Source organism: Planococcus citri, chromosome 5, assembly GCF_950023065.1.
Source record: "Planococcus citri chromosome 5, ihPlaCitr1.1, whole genome shotgun sequence".
Classification (NCBI taxonomy): domain Eukaryota; kingdom Metazoa; phylum Arthropoda; class Insecta; order Hemiptera; family Pseudococcidae; genus Planococcus; species Planococcus citri.
The window spans coordinates 10,421,413-10,441,198 of record NC_088681.1 but is presented as its reverse complement, the minus strand read 5'-3'; the positions used below and the strand labels follow the sequence as shown (position 1 = coordinate 10,441,198).

The window sequence follows — 19,786 nt, the reverse complement described above, 5'->3', positions numbered from 1 at the left end:
GAGTTTTACCTATTTTGAGGAACGATAAAATTCCTATTCGTGATGATAACGAAGATCTCGTGTTCAAGCTCAGATCACACGCTCTGAACGCTTTCATCGCTGTGATGCAGACAGCCATTGCGGATTACCCAACTGCACAGAAATGGGGCAAGATTATTTTTGAAAATAAAATGGTCTGGTCTAACGTGATCAAACTCGAACCACCCATTAAGCTGACTATGACTCTCGAACAGGTACAAAAATACCCATGAAAAGTACCTACCTATTTATTTATTTTCGAAGCTTATTCCATACAATTTGAACCAAAAATTAGTTTCATTCAATTTTTTTTTGTTTTTGAAAAAGTCAAATAACCGCTACAATTTTCGTTGCAATTCTTGAAGACATGAAGAGGGAAGGGGGGCCTGGTAACCCAAAATTTTCATGCATTGGTGATATTTTTTGGAAAATTGGTAAACTTTGACAAATCTTATTTCGGGATTGATTAAATTTTGAGCAAATCTGATTGCTCAGCTTTGAAGGGAACAGATTGAAGATTTAAATTCAATACGTACTCAGAATAAGAAAAGTCAAAGTTGAACCCTATTTGGGAAGTCTCAACTTTCAAGATTTCAAAAGTTGAAAGGTATCATTCAAAAATTTGAAAAAAGTCACTATTTGGACAATTTTTCATCTTTTTTTTTCAAAAAAAACAATTTTCAAAATGGAATCTCAACAGCCCTAATGGTAGAAGGACTCACAATTTTGATCAAAATTTAAAAAAAAATTAAAAATGAAGTGACATATCGATTGTTACTTATTCGAAGGTGCTGAGTTCAAATATTTGATTATTTTTTCGATCCAACCCCTCTGAACCATCCTTCCCCCATCATTCACCTTAACATAGTCTAAATTTCAATCAAAAAAAATTATAAATGACTTGAGGCACATATATTATCTTTTCTTTAAAAAAGTAATTTTAAAAATGTAATCTCAACACCCCTAATGGTACAAGAGACCCTTATTTTGATCAAAATTTAAAAAAAAATTCAAAGTGATGTGACATATCGATTGTTACTAATTCGAAGGTGCTGAGTTCAAATATTTGATTGTTTTTTCGATCCAACCCCTCAAACCCCCCTTCCCTACCATTCACTTAAACATAGTCGAAATTTCAACAAAAAAAAAAAAAAAAATGAAGATCAAAAATGACTTGAGGCACATATATTATCTTTTTTTTTTTCAAAAAACCAATTTTTAAAAATGGAATCTCAACACCCCTAATTGTACAAGAGACCCAAAATTTTGATCAAAATTTAAAAAAAAATTCAAAGTGATGTGACATACCTATCGATTGTTACTAATTCGAAGGTGCTGAGTTCAAATATTTGATTATTTTTTCGATCCAATCCCTTTGAAACCCCCCCTTCCCCCACCACTCACCTGAACGTAGTCAAAATTTCAACCAAAAAAAAAAAAATCAAAATGACTTGAGGCAGATCTACATTACTTTAGAAAAGCACTATTTAATAGTCTCAACTGTCCCCTCTCCCCCGAATGAGGACTAACTGGACGTGCTGAATAATTTGTTGACCATTTTCTAAATTTTTTAATTTTTTTTTTTTTCGAAAAATAGGCTATCTGAAGGAATTCTGGGGCAAAAATAATTTTTTTTAAAAATACCAACGTTATTTATTTCTTTTTTTATTTGTTCCAACTGAAATTGTGGAGGGGGCGAGGGAGATTTTTTCTCGAAAACAGAGGAGGGAGGATTATTTAGAAGAGTTTTGATCAGAAATAGAAAATTTTGAATGAAATTTTACGGGCTAAAGTTCTTTCTCTTTTTTCCAAATTTGGTAAAATTACTTCAAAAAAAAATCAAAAATTTTTATTGTCAAATTCTCGTTTTTTACTAAAAATTTCAAAAACGTCTCGTCTGTTGTCAAATTTGCCAAAAAAATCTCGTTCAATGTCAAAAATTCATAAAAATTGTCGTTTTTTTTTTTTTTTGAAAAATAAATCCAAAATTTTCACTTTTTTCCAAAAACTGCCTAAAATCTCATTTTTTTTGTAAAAAAAATTGTAAACATCAAGTCTTGACTTTTCGACAAAAATTTCAAATGTTGGTAATCGCCAAAAAGTCCTGTTTTTTGCCAAAAGTTGAAAGAATTCTCGCCCAATATTTCTACCAGAATTTCTAAAAAGCCCTGCCTTTTGCTGAAATTATCATAGACTCGCTTTCAGCCAAAAATAGCAAAAGGTATCGCCATATTGGTCAAAAGTGCCATGAGTTACGTTTTTCCTGCTAAAAACTTGCTTAAATTGTTGCTTTTTTTTAGAAAGTTCGGAAAAGTTTGCCCTTCTTTTCCAAAAATGTTGAAAAATTTCGATTTTTGACCAAAACGATGTGAAATAATCTCACTGTTTTGACATTAATTTTGAAAAGTCTTGTTTTTTGCTAAAATTACCGAAGTTTTGATCGAATTTCATTATCAAATTTTTATTAAAATGTTTTGTTTCGAAATTTTTTTTTCACATGAAATTCAATTAAAAAGTTGTTTTTTTAGTGATTTTTTTTCTGCATAAAAATATTTTGCTCGATCAAGTTTTGTAATTTTTTCGAATTTTTTTATTAAAAAAATTGAGTACGAGTTCTGTCAACATTATTTAGAGGGAGTTTGTTGAAATTTCCCAAGTTTTGATCAAATTTCATTATCAGATTTTTATTTGAATGTTTTGTTTTGTATTTTTTTTTGCATGAAATTCAATTGAAAAGGTTTTTTTTTTTGTGATTTTTTTCGCATGAAAATATGTTGCTTGATCACGTTTTGTGATTTTTTAAACTCCTTTTCAACCTTTTTTTCTAAAAAATTGAGTATGAGCCCCGCCAACATTACTTGAAGGGGGTTGGAGAAGTTTTTTTTTTTTAAAAAATAGGGTTATTTGGTATAATTTGGAAAATTTCTCTATCGATTTTTATTTATTACTTTGGTTTTTTCCTTTTCTTGGGGGCTTCAGATTAGGGGGACAATGTGGCTTGAATAACCGAGGGCAGTTTTCGGTGTAATTTTTTTTTCTGTTGAAGATTTCTGACGCGAAAATGAAGATTTTTTTTGGATGAATTGGATTTATTCTATTTTTCTATTTTTTTAAACCAGAATATAAAAATGGAGAATCATTTTCCAACTCAAGATAACAATATCCGAAGGTGGGAGATGAAAAATTCCAATCTTGCAAAATAAGATAGGATAGTCCTTCAAAGCAATGTACTTAAAGTTCACATTGAAAAAAAAAATCAAAAATTTAAAAAATTTTATAGAAATTGTTTTTAAAATTTTTTTGATTTTCAAAAATTTGTCAAAAATCCAAAAATGAACTTGAGCTTTTAACATTTTGGTTACGAAGGATTTAAGAAATAATTTTCCGATCTATGTACCTATCTTGGTTTCGTTCCAATCAAAGGATGTCAGTTTTAAAAAATTTATTTGTTGAAACTTTTCTGATTTTGATTATTAATTTTGTATCTTCAATGTTTTCTATAAAAAGTATGCTGGTTATTTAAATATACTAAATCATCGATAGGAATTTTTTTAAAAATCGAAACGAATGCGAAGAACCTGATTTCATATTTTTTGGTTCAATTTGATACGAAATGAGCCAGCTTTAAATCTTCGTACGACGTGATTTGAATTTTACAGATTCGTTCCCGTCGAAAAGAAGTGATCCGAAGACGTAGAGAAATCAAAGATTCCAATCAACTGTCTTCTATTGCTACTCAATACGCTACTCTCAGTTCCTTGGCGCCGGAAGTTTCGAAATACGATGCTAATCACTTCACCATACGATCTAGTCAATCTCAAGTTCTCGTTGATGTAAGTTTTCAAAATTACGTCGAGATTTTCGAAAAAATTTCCTATATTTTTATTTTTAAATTACTACTCGTATTTTAATAGGATATCGAATTGTATAACGAAGAACGAGAAATCGACGTGCTGAATAATCACGTCAGCATGAACGCCCTCTGCAATTTTGTCAGGTTTTTAGAAGAAAAAGAGTTCTTGATCGAAGATAAAAGCGAAGTAAGCGAATCAGTATCCAAAGTCCAAACCCAAAGCATCGTAATCATGTTCAATTATCTACTTGCATTTGCGAATTTTTCAGGAAAACCCAAAGTTACCGGATTGGATGTGTAAATTACTCGACGCTTTGAAATGGTTCGTTAATCGTCCGAAGAAATTCAACGAAGCAGCCGATCACCTCGCCTATCAAAACTGCGTGTATTTCGTTCTAAAATTCATCACTAATTGCGAAACTGCATTCAGACCTTTCGCCAAGTTTTGGTTTTCCACTCTGATGGAATGTTTATATAAACTAAATCAAATGAATTACGTGATCACCGATGTCGTAAGTGATCTTTACCTTCGCCATTTTACCGGAATTGGAATTGGAAATCGAACCCGGGTTTTAATCGAGAATTAATTTTTTTTCAGGTGTTGATGCTGCTTCAGTGGCGTGATCGAGTCGTACCCGAGGATCGAAATTCGGCTACTAGATTGTTCGAAATGTTCACATCGAAAATAACCGAACATCAGAGCTCGTCTAGGAATTATTTACTCGAGATGATGAAGTAATTAATTGTTTTGGCGCCAAAAAATTAATTACTCGTATTACGAAGTTTACATGTATATTTTTAATTTAGAGCCATGATCCAAGTTTGGAATACCAATTTCGATATTCCTTTCGATAAAATCGATTCGCTGATCCGGTCTAAGGATAAAGATACGTGTACGGTTGGTCTGAACATAGCCGAATATTTTCTCCAGTGTCATAAATTTCCATTCAATGAAAATAACAGAGAAATGTAAGAACACCGGTGGAAGTTTTCTGTGAATTTTTTCATATCTGATTTTAAAATTTCTCTTTTTTGGACGATTTCAGAATATTGAGTATTTTTGTTGAAAAACTAACCGATCAGAAACTTCGATGGCATAATAAACAAGTAGCGACGATTTTAGGACTAGTTTTGAGGTAATTGCTTCGTCTCTATCTGTGCATCTTCGTCTACGAACGTTTAAATTCACGATGATTTTGCAGAACTGCTGGTAAAAATGGTAACGGAACGTTAGATAATTATTACGAGAAGCTCAAGTCGACTGTGGTTACTCGTTTGAAGATTTTGAATAATTCAGCAGTGAAAACAGTGGATAGTTTTTGTCTGATGGAGCATCTCATCGTTCATTATCCTCCCATGTTGGAAGAGTGAGCTATTCATCGAATTTTTTACGGTTTTATCACTAATTTTATGGAATCGAATCCTAACTGAAATCACTTTACGATTTTACAGCTTCAGTTACCACTTCCTGCAAAGATTCAACAATCTTCAAGGCAGTTATAAAAGAAATTGCTTGAAAGTATTGACCAATAATGTGAAACACGTGCCAGACGACGCTTTCAGTAATTTATTCAGTTGCGATTTCGAATCAGCGTTAAAAACAAAGTACGTATCGATTTATTTGCTTCTGAAAATCGAATCGAAACCTAATCCGAATCGATTCATTTCCACAGCGATCAAGATTTATCGGTGCAAGCTCTAATGCTGATCAAATCATTCCTAAACGAAGACCGTATACGAGTCAGGATCGAAGACTTGGCCAAAATCATCGACGATTTACGTCGATTATCTACTCACGAAACATCCGAATGTAGAAAATCTTCGTACGATGTAGCTAGCTGTATATTTGATAAGTATAGGTAATCTCGGAATATTCCTATATAACCGGTAACGAAGAAATTCCACTGATAGAGAATCGGTTTCAGGAACGACGAATCCGATGAAAAAGCTAAAGAACTCGTGTACATTTGTAAAGATATCCTGTTAACCGGACTTCTAGATACCGATGCCGAACTTCAGAACGAAATATACAAGTAAATAGACCTCTTGAAGATGAATTTCCGGCACGAAATTGGCAAATTCATCGTTCATTATGTTTATAGATCTTGGGAACGAAGATCGAATCTGGAAAATTCCGTCTCCGATCGATTTTTAAACATTATCAAAACAATGTATCATCCTCAACACGAAGCTCACTTCGTATCCTACGCTGTAGATTTCCTGCTAGAAGCCTGCGCCTCGACAGAAGACTATAATTCGGAGCTCTTCCCACATTCTCTTCTACCTTGCGACTTTATTGTAAGTTTATCGATACCTGAATGTAAATTGAGCTCTGGATGACTCAGCGTTTTGATCTTTTGCAGCCATATCAGATCATTTCGATTTCTTCGAGGAGTAAAAGACTATCTACGCTTACTCCCTGTTTTCGTAATTCGGTTCAGCATCAATTGGCCAGTCTAGGAGTGAGCCAGAGAAGCATCGGATCGTTAACATTACAGATTAATCGAACCCCCGGATCGTCTGGGTCTACGATTAATCTTTCGAATGCCTCTTCGGTTGCTAAATCAGTCCGAATGTATTCGCCGGGAAGTCATCATCCGTTGAAATATATTTCTCCTGTGACGACGACGAGCTCTCAGGCTCCTTCAGAATCGAGTACATTTATATGCATAATTTTTTATCATTATTCTGATTTATTTTTTTTTCTTAAATGGGAATTTTTTCTGCAGAACCTTTCTGATTCATTTTTGTTCTAAAATGATCGTGTTTTTTTTCTGCAGAACCTTTCGATAGTGTTGGAAGAGCTCTGGACAGGCTGAAGAAAAGAATTATCAAGGATTCGCGAGAAGCTTCTTCTCACTACGCTATCCGAAATTCTAAACTTAACGAAGAAACGTGTCAAATGTTGGCCAACCAGGCGGACAAGCGAGACAGAAAGATAGACTTGAAGCGTCAATACAGAAGAGGAGATTTCCCCGATATTCAAATCAAACGTTCCGATTTAATTAAGCCACTACAGGCTTTGGCAAAGGTACCTTAAAAGTCTACTTGCACGGTTTAGTTATTGAAATTCGAAATTAATCACGTTGATTGTATTACAGAGAGATCCGATTATCGCGAAATTACTCTTCGGTAATATTTTCCTAAACATGGTGAATAAAATGAAAGAAAAGCAAACCTACTTGGACGATATCAACGAAGCTTTCAACGCGATTTTACTCAGTACCGAGCAATTCGGAAGTATATGCTTGGAAACGATATTCGAAATCGCCTACTCGTTGCCTGCTCTTTTAAAATTGGAAATCAGATCTGTTGTCATTGGTAAGTAAAAGAAAATGGATCATTTTTTATCACGAAAATGCGAATATTTTAACTGACGGAATTTTTTTTTGTGTAACAGCCTCGAATATGAATAACTTACTCTCGTTGAGAGCTCTTTTGCTGGAGAACTCTTTGATTTATGGAGAAACCAACGATTGTGGCCCTAGTGCACCTAAAAGAGCCAGAATTGAAAATTCACCAGAAAATGACTCGCTTTGGATACATTTAGCCGAGTATATAATTTGTTTTATTTTTTTCTTACTTAGTTCTTTTTTTATGAATATGAAATTGGCATAAAATATGTGTTGTAATTTTTCCAGAGTGTACAAGTCATTAGACAGAAATGACGTCGTGAACGGAATTTTCAAAGAGAAGATTCAAAATAGCTATTGCGAACTGTTGAAAAGAGGACTAGAATTTGAGACCGTAGGCGATTGGGAACGTGCTTACAAAATGTACGGAGATGAGATCGATCAGCTGAGTCAGATGAATTACGTGTCTCAAGATCAAAGATTCATTCTCGACGCTTATTATAAAGTTAGTCGAATTTTTATAGCCTTAGAGGCTTAGATCAATCTTGGATTTTTTATTTTTATACCGGAGTGTTTTGTTTTGGTTCCAGAGCGCTGCTTATTTGTCGAAATGGGACGAAATGAGGGAGAAAATCGAGAATAAATTTTCAACCGTGGAGAATATTCTTCAAGATAATTGGTAATTGAGTATTGATCAACGTATGCCAAATTTTCACCCGTTTTTCTCACTTTGCGACCTCCAGTTATTTGGAAAATGTTGTAAAAATCAATGTTTTCGAAGAAAAAAAGATGTTTTTAACACTATTTCGAGTCCAAGAACGGATCATTTTGGTGAAAATCCAACTCCCAGAATGAATTCGTCGTGATGGAAACTCCCACACCCGCCCCCTTGTCCAAAATTTCGATTCGGATTTTGTAAATCACGAAAAAGTGATAATATTTCGGTAAAATTGACCAAAATTTAGCGAAAAATTGCATCGAATCTCGTTGAAATTTTTTCAATCCCCTCCCCTCCCCTCCCTCCTTCAAAAAAATATTAAAATGTCATAAAGTGATGAAATTATTGTAATTTTGGGCAAGCTTTTAAAAAAGTGATGAAAGCATGTAAAATTGTATAAAAACACAAAAAAAAATATTAAATTACATAACGAAATATTTTTAAAGAACATTGAGAAAATTTTTCAATTATTTCTACTATTTTTTGTTCAACATTTTTATATTATTATATTTTATTACTTTTCAATAGTTTTTAGATGTTTTTAACGTGTTTTTGAAAGCATTTTAACAATTTTTACGAATTTTTTGAAAATTTCGCTGAAATTTCAGTATTGTTTGTCAATTTTCTAGTCACTTATTAACTTTTTTTCGTTTGTTTTTCAATATTAACGCTTTTTTCTGTATTTTTTTTGATAAATTTCGTTGATATTTGACCACTTTTTGCTAATTTTTAATAATTTTAACACTTTTAACGTTTTTTACATCATTTTAACACATTTTCAGAATTTTTTTTTGGAATTTCATCTCTTTTTGTAAATTTTTAGCGCTTTTGATGTTGTTTTGCAGTTTTTTTTTTTTTCATTACTTCAACATAAGTTCAACATTTTATCATGCATTTTTAACCCATTTCTTGAAATTTCCTCATTTTTTGCTAATTTTCAATTACTATCCAATTTTTGTCAAATTTTGCTAAAATTTTGTAATTTTTGACGAATTTTTAATAATTTTGATTTTTTTTGAGTATTTTTACTTGACTTTTGTAAGACAATTTCAGCTCTTTTTCTAGATGTTTCGTTGCTTTTTCACTGTTTTTTTTTTCTTGTAATGCTTGGTGTTTTTAATTGTTTTTACTACTTTTGGACATTTTTTGCAAATTATGCAAAAATTTCATCATTTAACCATGTTTTTAACATTTTTTTTCTCTTTTTTTACAGATTTAGCCAAAGTTTCATTGTATATTTTAATACGTTTTTAACAATTTTTCTTACATTTTCTGGAAAATTTCTTCAAAGTTTTATATTTTTAACACGTTTTTAATATTTTTTTTTTGTGCATTGCGACTTTTTGTAAATTTTTTAGCAATTTTAAAATGCTGTTTTGACTGCTTTTGAATCATTTTAACACTTTTTTTCAAAGTAATTTTTCATCGATTTTTGACAAATTTCGCTGATACTTATTTCATTACTTTTTGTTTATTTTCTGCGATATAAAATTTTTTTTGACCGTTTTCAGAACTTTTTTGAATGTTTTAAATTCTTTGTAACACGATTTCAACACTTTTTCATGCATTTTTGACATATTTTGTTGAATTTTCATTACTTCGATCTCATTTTAACACTTTTTAAATAACTTTTACATGATTTTAATTTTTTTTTTACAGTTTTTCGTCATATTTTGAGGTATTTTGTTAAATTTTACCAATTTTTATCAATTTTAATGTTTTTTTTAGTACCAATTTTAAATCACGTCAACACATTTTAACTACTACCTATTTTTGGATTTTTGAACATTTTTGCTGAAATTTTGTAATTTTTTTTGTCAATGTTTGATGATTTTAATGTTTTTTTTTTTTTTTTTTTGGAGTATTTTTACTTTACTTACTTTTACATAATTTCAACATTTTGCTCACATTTTGTTGATTTTTTAATTTTTTTTTCGTGGTTTTTTTGTTTGTTAATTTTTGATATTTTGAATGTGTTGGTTGGTTTTCTCCTACATTTTAAACATTTTTTCGTGCATTTTCTGGCCAATTTCTCAAAAATTTTATCAGTTCGCAATTTTATATAAATTATCTTTTTTTGTGTTTTTTTTTTTTTTTTTTTTTAACAAATTTTGCTGATATGTCTTAGTTTCTTTTGATAATTTTGCAGTGAATTTAACGCTTTTTCTGAGAATTTTGAAAGTACAAAATTTTGGGAACAATTTTTTCTCCCTAATTTTGAGTTATAAAATGAGCGATTTCGACACCGGAGATGAATTTGCCATGTCGAGCCACCTCCTGTGGCCAAAATTTCGACTCCGTTCGCGACCAAAAGTTCATTTCTAAAAAAAAATTACACCAATTGCCCATAAAATGGTAGAATATCATTGAAAACACTTTTCAACAGAATAATTCAAAGTATTTTTTTTTTTTTGGTATTTTACAGGCACAAAGAATGTACATTACCTTGGTATTTCCTCTCGCAAACATACGAAGCGGTCAAACACCCTTGTTTTAACGAGGAAAACACCGAAGAAAACTTCCAACAGAGATTCCGAAACGAAGTATTAGAAATGGAGAAAAATAACGATCAATTGTTTTTGGTAAATATTCATTTTTCTCATCTCTTCTTCTTGTATGTATTGAAAATTCAGCTTACTCACGTTTCTCGATTATTATGCAGGATCTTCTCGCCGAACCCTCTTCAATGTTATTATTCATCTACGGAGATCAAAGTAAAGCTCATAATCTAGTCAAACGGTCGTTGGAGTTAATCTTGAAGGAATTCAATTTCAGCGATTCTTCCTTGCAAACGTTTTTAAAGCTTCAAACGTTATCGGAAATCGATGCAAGTTGAAAATTATTGCTCGTTTGGGGAACCATTCGAGAAGTTTGCCTGAGATTTCAGCATGAATGAGATTTTTGGAAAGGGCATGATTTGAAACCCTCATAATAAAAATTTCAGGTCGTTGAATATTGATTTTTCAAATTTTGGCGGATTTTTGAAAATCAAAAATCGTAATTTTTTTGAAATTTACGTTTTTTTAAAACTTAAATGCACAGTAATTTTTTTAGTAAAAATTATGAAAATTATTCATTAAGGTAATATGGGGCTCCCCGAACTGAAACCCACTATTTTGAGCCATTCTGGAGCCTCCAGCACGATTTGAATTCTTCCAGAAGACGTGGAAAACTTTTTGAGCTGGTTTCAGATCAAAAATACACCAGAATTAATTTTTTTAAAATTCAAATCAATTTTCCTGTCCTCTGGAGAAAGTAACAAAAATCTGAAAAATCTCGCTGGAGGCTCCATAATGCATGGAAATGATGAAATTTAGTTCGAATGAGCCCTAATTTTCGTCATTTTTACTCTAAAAATGCAATTTGTACATTTTTTTGAAAAATCGAAATTTTTACTTGAAAAATTAATTTAGGCAGCTAAAATTTTGAATTTTTGAGGTTTCAGATCATTTTCTTTCAAAAAACTCATCGTTATTCGAATCAGATGTAGATACTTCGAGTGATTCATCCCTTTTGAGAAAATAATTCGTTGTAAAATTGAAATTGAAGTATTATTACTGATTTATTTTTATAGATCTTGCTCTCGGTTTTCAACGACGATCAATATAAAACTTCGAGCAATGTGGCAGAAATTTTAGGCATGTGGCAGCGTTGCGAACCAAACAAGGATCATTCTACGTGGTGGGATCGACGTCTAGTATACCGGTGAGCTGAATTTAAAACATTGAATGAAAAATTATTCCACGAGATTGATTTTTTTCGTTTATTTTTCAGACATCGTTTCGCCGAAAAATACGCTAAAGCTTTGGAAAACACGATGGACGAGTCCGGATTCGATTTATGCAAATCACTGAGTGATTATCAGTTCTATTCCAAGTTGCAGTTCTGCGAAAAAGCTCTCAATCAGCAGAATTATAATTTAGCTTGTCAGTATACAGCTGATATCGAAGATGGAACGGTACTAAACCTAATTTTCGACCCCCCCCCTCCCTCAAAAAAGAGTCATTTTATTAAAAATTTCATTTGTTTTAGGAAAACGATATCTCGGACGAGAATAAATTCATGCGTTCGCTCAATCTATGCAGAATGTATACTTTTAGAGCTGATAAGAAGAATTCCACGAATCAGATTCAAAATGCTGTCTTGGAAATGAAGAAAAGTGAGCATAAAAGCGAATAAAAATCCATGAAAAATACGAACCAATTCTAAAACAATTTCTATTCGTGTTTTAGTTTACGAAATTGGCGCCAAATGCGAATTCAAGACATCGATGGCGGTCTCGAATCTTCTGAATGTAATAAAGAGGAAATTAAACGTCTGGCCGAACGATTTTATCACCTCTTTGGTCGATGATTTCCCCGAAAGGTAAATTATTCTAACCCTGAGGTAAATTTAAACTGAGATAAAATCAACGTGAATTTTTTTCATGGTCTAGTTTCGACGAACGAATCTCCCTGCCGGATAAAATCAATCAACTGATCGCGGAAAATTACGATACTGCTTGCGAAACAGCGAAAAGAAAAGGATTCTCGGATGTACAAATTTCTTCGGCGTATTTAGCTCTGGCTAAACACTGCAGAGAGGTTTCAAATGGCGAGTGAATTGATTTTAAAATGTTTGAGTTTAGTTCTTAGTGTTGTAAAATAATTGTATGATTTTTTTCTGTTCAGAAACGAACACTGAGAATCTAACGCTCGATTTGCAAATCGCCAAATCCATATTGAACGCGATGAAATACAATTCCAAAGAATCTTACTTACTGTTTCCGATGCTACTGGACTTACGCAGTGTAGCGGATGATCAATTTATAGATTTCTTTATAAACGAAGTACGTGAGAAGGTTTTTTTTTTCGAAATGAGAAATTCTAAAATGAGAATTTAATCGATGGATTTTTTTTCATTACGATGTTTCAGTGTAAAAAAGTAGAAGAATGGAAATTTTTATCGTGGATTAATCAACTTCTGGCGTATATTTATCACAATAGAGCTCCCATGATCGGTGATCTGGTCGTTAGAATGGCGCAGAAATACCCTAAAGCGTTCCATTTTCCGTTCCTGTTGAGTAAAAATGTATCGGAAACGAACGGCGACGTTTTTGTGGAAAATATTGTTCGAAAGTACGTAATGATTTATTCAGAATTCGAAATTCGTGAAAGGAAAATAAATGTGGATGTAAAATTTTCTAGAATCGAAGCAGCGTTACAGCCCTTGGACGAAATCGAAGAATTAATAAAAGCTCTATCTTTCGTCTGGCTGGCTGAGAAAAAATGGGATCTTTATAGACATAGATTGGAAAAATCGTTAGAGAAAGACGACCCTGATACGATTTATGAAAACTTTACCCAAGTTCAGAAAGAAATACGAACTTACGGTGGTACTTTCTGGCCATACATTGATTTCCAATCAGGTTAGTCATTCTTGGTTTTATTTTTTTTTTGCCTTTGAGATGAATAATTATTAATTTTTTATCGCAGTTGGCGACCGGTTGAGATCGGGTCAGCGTGAAGATGAAATTTACATCAAGGAGAAGCTGAAGAAATACATGAGCGATATCGAATATAAAACTAAATACGATAAATCTCCTACGTTGAGTTGCTATAGTAGAGTTTTACTAGATTTTATCAATACGAGAAACGCCACTATTGAAATACCCGGACAATACGATGGGTTCTCGCTGCCTCGAGTCGAACGTCACGTGAAAATATTCGGATTCCAGTCTAAAGTGAGTATCGCTGAAGTTGAACGAAAATGAAAGCAAGATAACGAATTTTCACTCTGAGGATTTTTCAGGTTACCAAAATGGATTCTTTACAATCGCCTATGAAAATCACTGTGCTCGGAGACGATGCCAAAGAGTACTCGTATTTGGTCAAAATGAACGAAGATGTTAGACAAGATCAACGTATACAGCAGCTTTTCCATATTGTTAATCAATCTCTCACGTCCAAGTTCCATTTATACTCTAAGCATTTGATTTTAAATACCTTCGGTGTAAGTTGAGTGGTGTACTTTGAAGTGAAGATGTGTGAGATTTTGCGGAGATAAATTGTGATTTTTTTTTCTTTTAGGTTTATCCGTTGAGATGTGATTTAGGATTAATCGAATGGGTCGAGGATTCGATTCCTTTGAAAGGATTTCCTAATATTGGTCTGAAGAAGGAACAGAAAACTAAGTAAGTGACCAAAGCACGAAACAATTTTAGTGTTATTTTATCTATTTTTTTTTTTTTTTTTTTGCAGGAACGAAGCATATTGGCACGATATACGAAAGGAATACGACAGAATGATCGTTAGTAAAAATATTGCTAGCAGTGGAAGCGATTACGAACCTTTTAACGTAGCTGTCAGAAACTACGTCTCTGACGAGAAGAAAAAAAGATCTATGATCAGCGAGTATCAAAATGCAGTTCAAAAAATACCAGAAGATATTTACAAGTACCTAAAATTTCATCCTATTTTTATAGTCAACTGTCCAATTGGCGAAAAGTTTGAGATTTTTGTAAAAGTATCATAAAATACAGCAAAGTGGGTTGAAACTTCGCGAAAAATTCAAATATTTCGACAAAAATATTTTTTTTTTGCATTTTTTAAAATTATCAAGTCCAAAATTGGTTTATGATTTTTAGAATTTCTAAGAGAGGTGTCATGCGACGTATCAAAATAGGTTAAAATTAAAGCGAAAAATGAAAAATTTCCATCAAAATTTTTTCTATTGTCAGTTGAAAAATTTTGGCTTCAAAATTGGGACATTCTTTTCAGTGTTTTCGAAAAAGATGTCATGCAATCAATCAAAATAGGTCAAAATTTTAACAAAAATTCAAAAATTTCCATCGAAACTTTTTTGAGCATTTTTAAAGAATTTTGAGCCCAAAAAAGGTCACGATTTTTGGAATTTTTGATAATGGTGTCATTCGACCCATCAAAATGGGTTAAAATTTCGACAAAAAATCAAATGTTTCGACGAAAGAGGGGGTTTTGAGCATTTTTCAATAACTTTCAGCTCAAAAGTAGGTCACAATTTTGGAATTTTTGAAAATGCTGTCGTGTGTAATTTATCAAAATAAGTAGTGTAAAACTTTGGCTGGAAATCGAAAATTTCTATCAGAACATTTTTCGTACACTTTTGAGGAATCTCGGCTCCAAAATTGGGACGTTTTGACGAGAAATCGAACAATTCTATTGAAACGTGAGGATTTTATGTAAAGTATTTTAAACAACTCGATTTTTGAGATTTTCGAAAAAGTCTCATACGATCGATCAAGTTAGAGTGAAATATCGCTAGAAAATCAAAAAAGTTGATCGAAATTTATTTTAAATTTCTACTGAAAATAAAAAAATTTTCTACCAGTACTTTTTTGATCACTTTCGAAGAATTTCGAGCCTAAAATTGACCAAAAATCGAATCAATTTTCCGAAAAGTTTTTTTTTGTATTGAAAAAAGTGTTTTGTAATGAACCGATCAAGATGGGTTAAAGTTTTGCTAGAAAAATAAAAGTCCTCATAAATACTTCTTTTTGAGCATTTTGAGTTCAGAATTTACCAAAAAATTGAATCAATTTTCTTGGAGGGTTTGAAAATAATGTCTCATGTGATCCATTAAAAATGATTAAAATTTTGATAGAAAACCAAAAATTTGTTTTCAAAATATTTTTGAATACTTTTCCAGGAATTTTGAGTCTGAAATTGAGACATTATCTCATCCAAAGAGACTGAAATTTCGGCAGAATACCAAAAGAATGTATCAACATTTTCTTGACCACTTTAAACAATTTTGAGCGTCTTGGTTTTTGGAATTTTTGAAAAAAAAAAATACAACTGACCGATCAAAAATATGAAAAAGAATCAAAATATTTTTTGAGCATTTTTGAAGGATCTTGAGCCCAAAAGAGGGCATTGACTTTGGAATTTTTGAAAATATTCTCATTCGATCCATAAAAACGCATTGAAATTTTGACAGAACATCAAAAGTTTTCATTTGTACTTTTTTTGAGTTCTTTTGAAAAATTTCGAGTCCAAAACTGACCAAAAATTGGGTTAATTTTTTAGAAGATTTAAAAACTATGTCAGTAATTTATCGAAATGAGTTAAAATTTTAGCAGAAAACCGAAAAAAAAATTAGAATTTTATTGAACATTTCTGAGGAATTTTGAGCACGTAAAATCAAAATTAGAGCTCAAAACAAGGAATTGATGATTTTTGGAATTTTTAAGAATGCTGATATTCGATCAAAATAAGTTGAATTTATCTGGACTTTTTCAAAGCACTTTTGTAAAATTTCAAGTCCAAAACTGATCGAAAATTTCGTCAGTTTTCTGGTAAGTTTTGAAAAATTAGCTGAAATCGATCAAAAACACTCAAAAAACAGATTGATTGGAATTTTTGATTTTGTGTCTGAATTTTTGCTCATTTCAACGGATCGAGTGACAACTTTTTCAAAAATTTCGAAACCCATCACTCAATTTCATGATTTAAAATTTTTCGAAAATGCTCAAAAAGCAATTTCTTCGAAATACTTGAATTTCTCACAAAATTTTGAAACGTGACGCAAATTTGAGCTTGAAAATTTTCAAAAATGCTCAAAAAACACTTTCGTTGAAATATTTTAATTTTTCGATTAATTTTATCGCACATCTTTTTAAAATTCCAAAATGCTCAAAAAACATTTTCGTTGAAATATTTGATTATTTTGCAGAACTTTAATCAATTTTGGTTAACTTTATTACACTTTTTTTGAAAATTCCAAAGATCATAATCCAATTTTGTGCTCAAAAATTTTCAAAAATGCTCAAAAAACATTTTTGTTGAAATATTTGAATATTTTGCAGAATCTTAATCAATTCTGATTAGTTTTATTACACTTTTTTTGAAAATTCCAAAAATCATAATCCAATTTTGTGCTCAAAAATTTTCAAAAATGCTCAAAAAACATTTTTGTTGAAATATTTGAATATTTTGCAGAATTTTAATCAATTCTGATTAGTTTTATTACACTTTTTTCGAAAATTCCAAAAATCATAATTCATAGGTAATTTAATTTCGGGCTCAAAATTTTTCAAAAATGCTCAAAAAACATTTTCGTTAAAGTATTTCAATTTTGATTAATTTTATTACACTTTTTTTCAAGATTCCAAAAATCATAATCCAATTTTGTGCTCAAAAATTTTCAAAAATGCTCAAAAAACATTTTTGTTGAAATATTTGAATATTTTGCAGAATTTTAATCAATTCTGATTAGTTTTATTACACTTTTTTCGAAAATTCCAAAAATCATAATTCATAGGCAATTTAATTTCGGGCTCAAAATTTTTCAAAAATGCTCAAAAAACATTTTCGTTAAAGTATTTCAATTTTGATTAATTATATTACACTTTTTTTCAAGATTCCAAAAATCATCAAGCAGTCCGGTCGGACTGCCCCGCCAAGCAAGAAAAAAAAACGAACACAAAAAAAAACCAAAAACGATAATACCAAACGCGATGACAGTCCGGCCACTTACTGCTTACATTCCCTGAACAACTAAGCGTATTTTCGATGATGAATTTCTCGCGAATAAAAAAACGCACGAATCTGATTTTTTGATATGTTGTTGACATCAACGAGAGCTTTAATTTGGTATACTTACAAACTTTCTACGGTAAAAAATGATGTAGATTGAAATACCCAAAGTTAGCATTTTGGGGTAATTTTTGAAATCACTAATCTTCGTGTCAAGAGAAAACTACTGAACCAATTCAAGTCAAATTTCGTACACTGGTGTAAATTAATGAGTTATTTCTAGATACAACGTCAGTTTTGAAAAAAAATTATTTTTGACCTCCTTTTTCTTAATTTTAGAATTTCTTTCCCCCCTAAAACACCCCCAAAATGAAAATTTTTCGCGGTACCGTAGAAAAGGGTCATCTACATTATATTCGCCATCACTGTGCAAAATTTCAAGCAAATCGGTTCATTTGGAAAGGCTGTAGCCTTGTCAACGGAAATTTAAGCATGAAATTTCGTGATGACTATTTCCATTTTTCATTCTAAACCACGCAAAAAATAAAAATTGTTTGCTGTACCATAAAAAAGGGTCATCTACATCATATTCACTATCAATGTGCAAAATCTCAAGCAAATCGGTTCATTAAGAGAGGCTGTAGCCTTGTCAACGGAAATTTCAGCATGAAAATTCATGAAAATTTCCGTTGACAAGGCTACAGCTCCTCCAATTGAACCGATTTGCTTGAAATTTTGCACAGTAGTATTAAATGTGATGCAGATGACCCTTTTTTATGGTACAGCAAACAATTTTTATTTTTAGGGTGATTGAGAGTGAAAAATGAAAATATTCATGAAATTTGATGCTTAAATTTCCGTTGACAAGGCTACAGCTTCTCCAAATGAACCGATTTGCTGGAAATTTTGCAAAATGATACCGAATATAATGTAGATGACCCTTTTCTACGGTAAAACGAGAAATTTTCATTTTTGGGGGGTTTTATGGGGGAAAGCAATTTTAAAATTGTGAAAAAGGGAGTCAAAAATGATTTTTTTAAATAACCAACGTTATATTTTGAAATAATACCCTAATTTAAATCAATGTACGAAATTTGACTCATATCGGTTCGGTAGTGTTCTTCTAGTGAGAAACTTTGTGATTTAATTAACAAAATATTCTAAAATTCTTGGAGTGTAGGTACCCGAATTCCCATTAATAATTTATGATAATGTACATTATTTAAAAAAAATAATTTATGATAATGTACATTATTTAAAAAAAAAAAAGTCGTGATATCAATCGAAAATACTTTTAAAAAGCAAAAATTCCGCCAACCAAAAAAAAAACTTACAAAAAAACAAAAAGAATTGTCAACAAAAATCTGATATTCTAAACTTCTTGGAGTACAATTTACAATATGTACACATTAAAAAAAAAAAAAAGTCGTGATATCCATCAAAAATACTTTTAAAAAGCAAAATTACCGCCAACCAAAAAAAAAAAAAAAAAAAAAAAACTTGCAAAAGGAATTGTCAACAAAAATTTGTTCATTAAGTAACTTTAATGAAAAAATTCATGATATCAAAACATCGCCAAGCAATTTTCATTCAGCAGTTTGTTGTGATCAGGAATTGATATGGAATTTCAAATTAATTTGGTACTTACTTACTGAAATAAAATATCCATAAGTTTGAGAACTGAATTGAAAAACCGGGCCAAGCGCCGGCGGAATTTATCGGTCCGGTTTTTCAATTCAGTTCTCAAACTTATGGATATTTTATTTCAGTAAGTAAGTACCAAATTAATTTGAAATTCCATATCAATTCCTGATCACAACAAACTGCTGAATGAAAATTGCTTGGCGATGTTTTGATATCATGAATTTTTTCATTAAAGTTACTTAATGAACAAATTTTTGTTGACAATTCCTTTTGCAAGTTTTTTTTTTTTTTTTTTTTTTTTTGGTTGGCGGTAATTTTGCTTTTTAAAAGTATTTTTGATGGATAATCTAATTTTGGGCTCAAAATTTTTTAAAAATGATCAAAAAACATTTTCGTTGAAATATTTTGATTTTTTTTGCAAAGCTTTCATCAATTTTGATTAATTTTATTACACTTTTTTCGAAATTCCAAAAATCATAATTCATAGGTAATTTAATTTGGGGCTCAAAATTTTCCTAAAATGCTTGAAAAATATTTTTGTAAATATATTTGAATTTTTTGCAAAATTTTAACCCATTTTGATTGATTTTATGACACTTTTTTTCGAAAATTCCAAAAATCATAATTCATAATCCAATTTTGGGCTCAACATTTTTCAGAAATGCTCAAAAAATATTTTCGTTGAAATATTTGAATTTTTTGCAGA

General features: G+C 31.1%; 1 protein-coding gene across 1 annotated transcript in view; it reads left to right on the top strand.

The window, feature by feature from the left end:
• Positions 1 to 19,786, top strand: part of LOC135847807 (DNA-dependent protein kinase catalytic subunit-like) — a 31,883-nt gene that overhangs the window by 10,353 nt on the left and 1,744 nt on the right. The window contains exons 27-58 of the mRNA XM_065367525.1: positions 2 to 233; positions 3,678 to 3,851; positions 3,933 to 4,058; positions 4,141 to 4,383; positions 4,470 to 4,606; positions 4,679 to 4,840; positions 4,918 to 5,007; positions 5,074 to 5,238; positions 5,324 to 5,476; positions 5,545 to 5,730; positions 5,797 to 5,904; positions 5,974 to 6,169; positions 6,235 to 6,526; positions 6,652 to 6,902; positions 6,973 to 7,192; positions 7,272 to 7,425; positions 7,513 to 7,729; positions 7,815 to 7,903; positions 10,368 to 10,524; positions 10,605 to 10,769; positions 11,517 to 11,647; positions 11,717 to 11,900; positions 11,975 to 12,101; positions 12,175 to 12,307; positions 12,378 to 12,535; positions 12,613 to 12,770; positions 12,857 to 13,059; positions 13,129 to 13,349; positions 13,417 to 13,664; positions 13,733 to 13,933; positions 14,011 to 14,114; positions 14,182 to 14,376. Coding sequence (XP_065223597.1) covers positions 2 to 233; positions 3,678 to 3,851; positions 3,933 to 4,058; positions 4,141 to 4,383; positions 4,470 to 4,606; positions 4,679 to 4,840; positions 4,918 to 5,007; positions 5,074 to 5,238; positions 5,324 to 5,476; positions 5,545 to 5,730; positions 5,797 to 5,904; positions 5,974 to 6,169; positions 6,235 to 6,526; positions 6,652 to 6,902; positions 6,973 to 7,192; positions 7,272 to 7,425; positions 7,513 to 7,729; positions 7,815 to 7,903; positions 10,368 to 10,524; positions 10,605 to 10,769; positions 11,517 to 11,647; positions 11,717 to 11,900; positions 11,975 to 12,101; positions 12,175 to 12,307; positions 12,378 to 12,535; positions 12,613 to 12,770; positions 12,857 to 13,059; positions 13,129 to 13,349; positions 13,417 to 13,664; positions 13,733 to 13,933; positions 14,011 to 14,114; positions 14,182 to 14,376 — 5,580 coding nt within the window. The remainder of the gene's footprint in view (position 1; positions 234 to 3,677; positions 3,852 to 3,932; positions 4,059 to 4,140; positions 4,384 to 4,469; positions 4,607 to 4,678; positions 4,841 to 4,917; positions 5,008 to 5,073; positions 5,239 to 5,323; positions 5,477 to 5,544; positions 5,731 to 5,796; positions 5,905 to 5,973; positions 6,170 to 6,234; positions 6,527 to 6,651; positions 6,903 to 6,972; positions 7,193 to 7,271; positions 7,426 to 7,512; positions 7,730 to 7,814; positions 7,904 to 10,367; positions 10,525 to 10,604; positions 10,770 to 11,516; positions 11,648 to 11,716; positions 11,901 to 11,974; positions 12,102 to 12,174; positions 12,308 to 12,377; positions 12,536 to 12,612; positions 12,771 to 12,856; positions 13,060 to 13,128; positions 13,350 to 13,416; positions 13,665 to 13,732; positions 13,934 to 14,010; positions 14,115 to 14,181; positions 14,377 to 19,786) is intronic.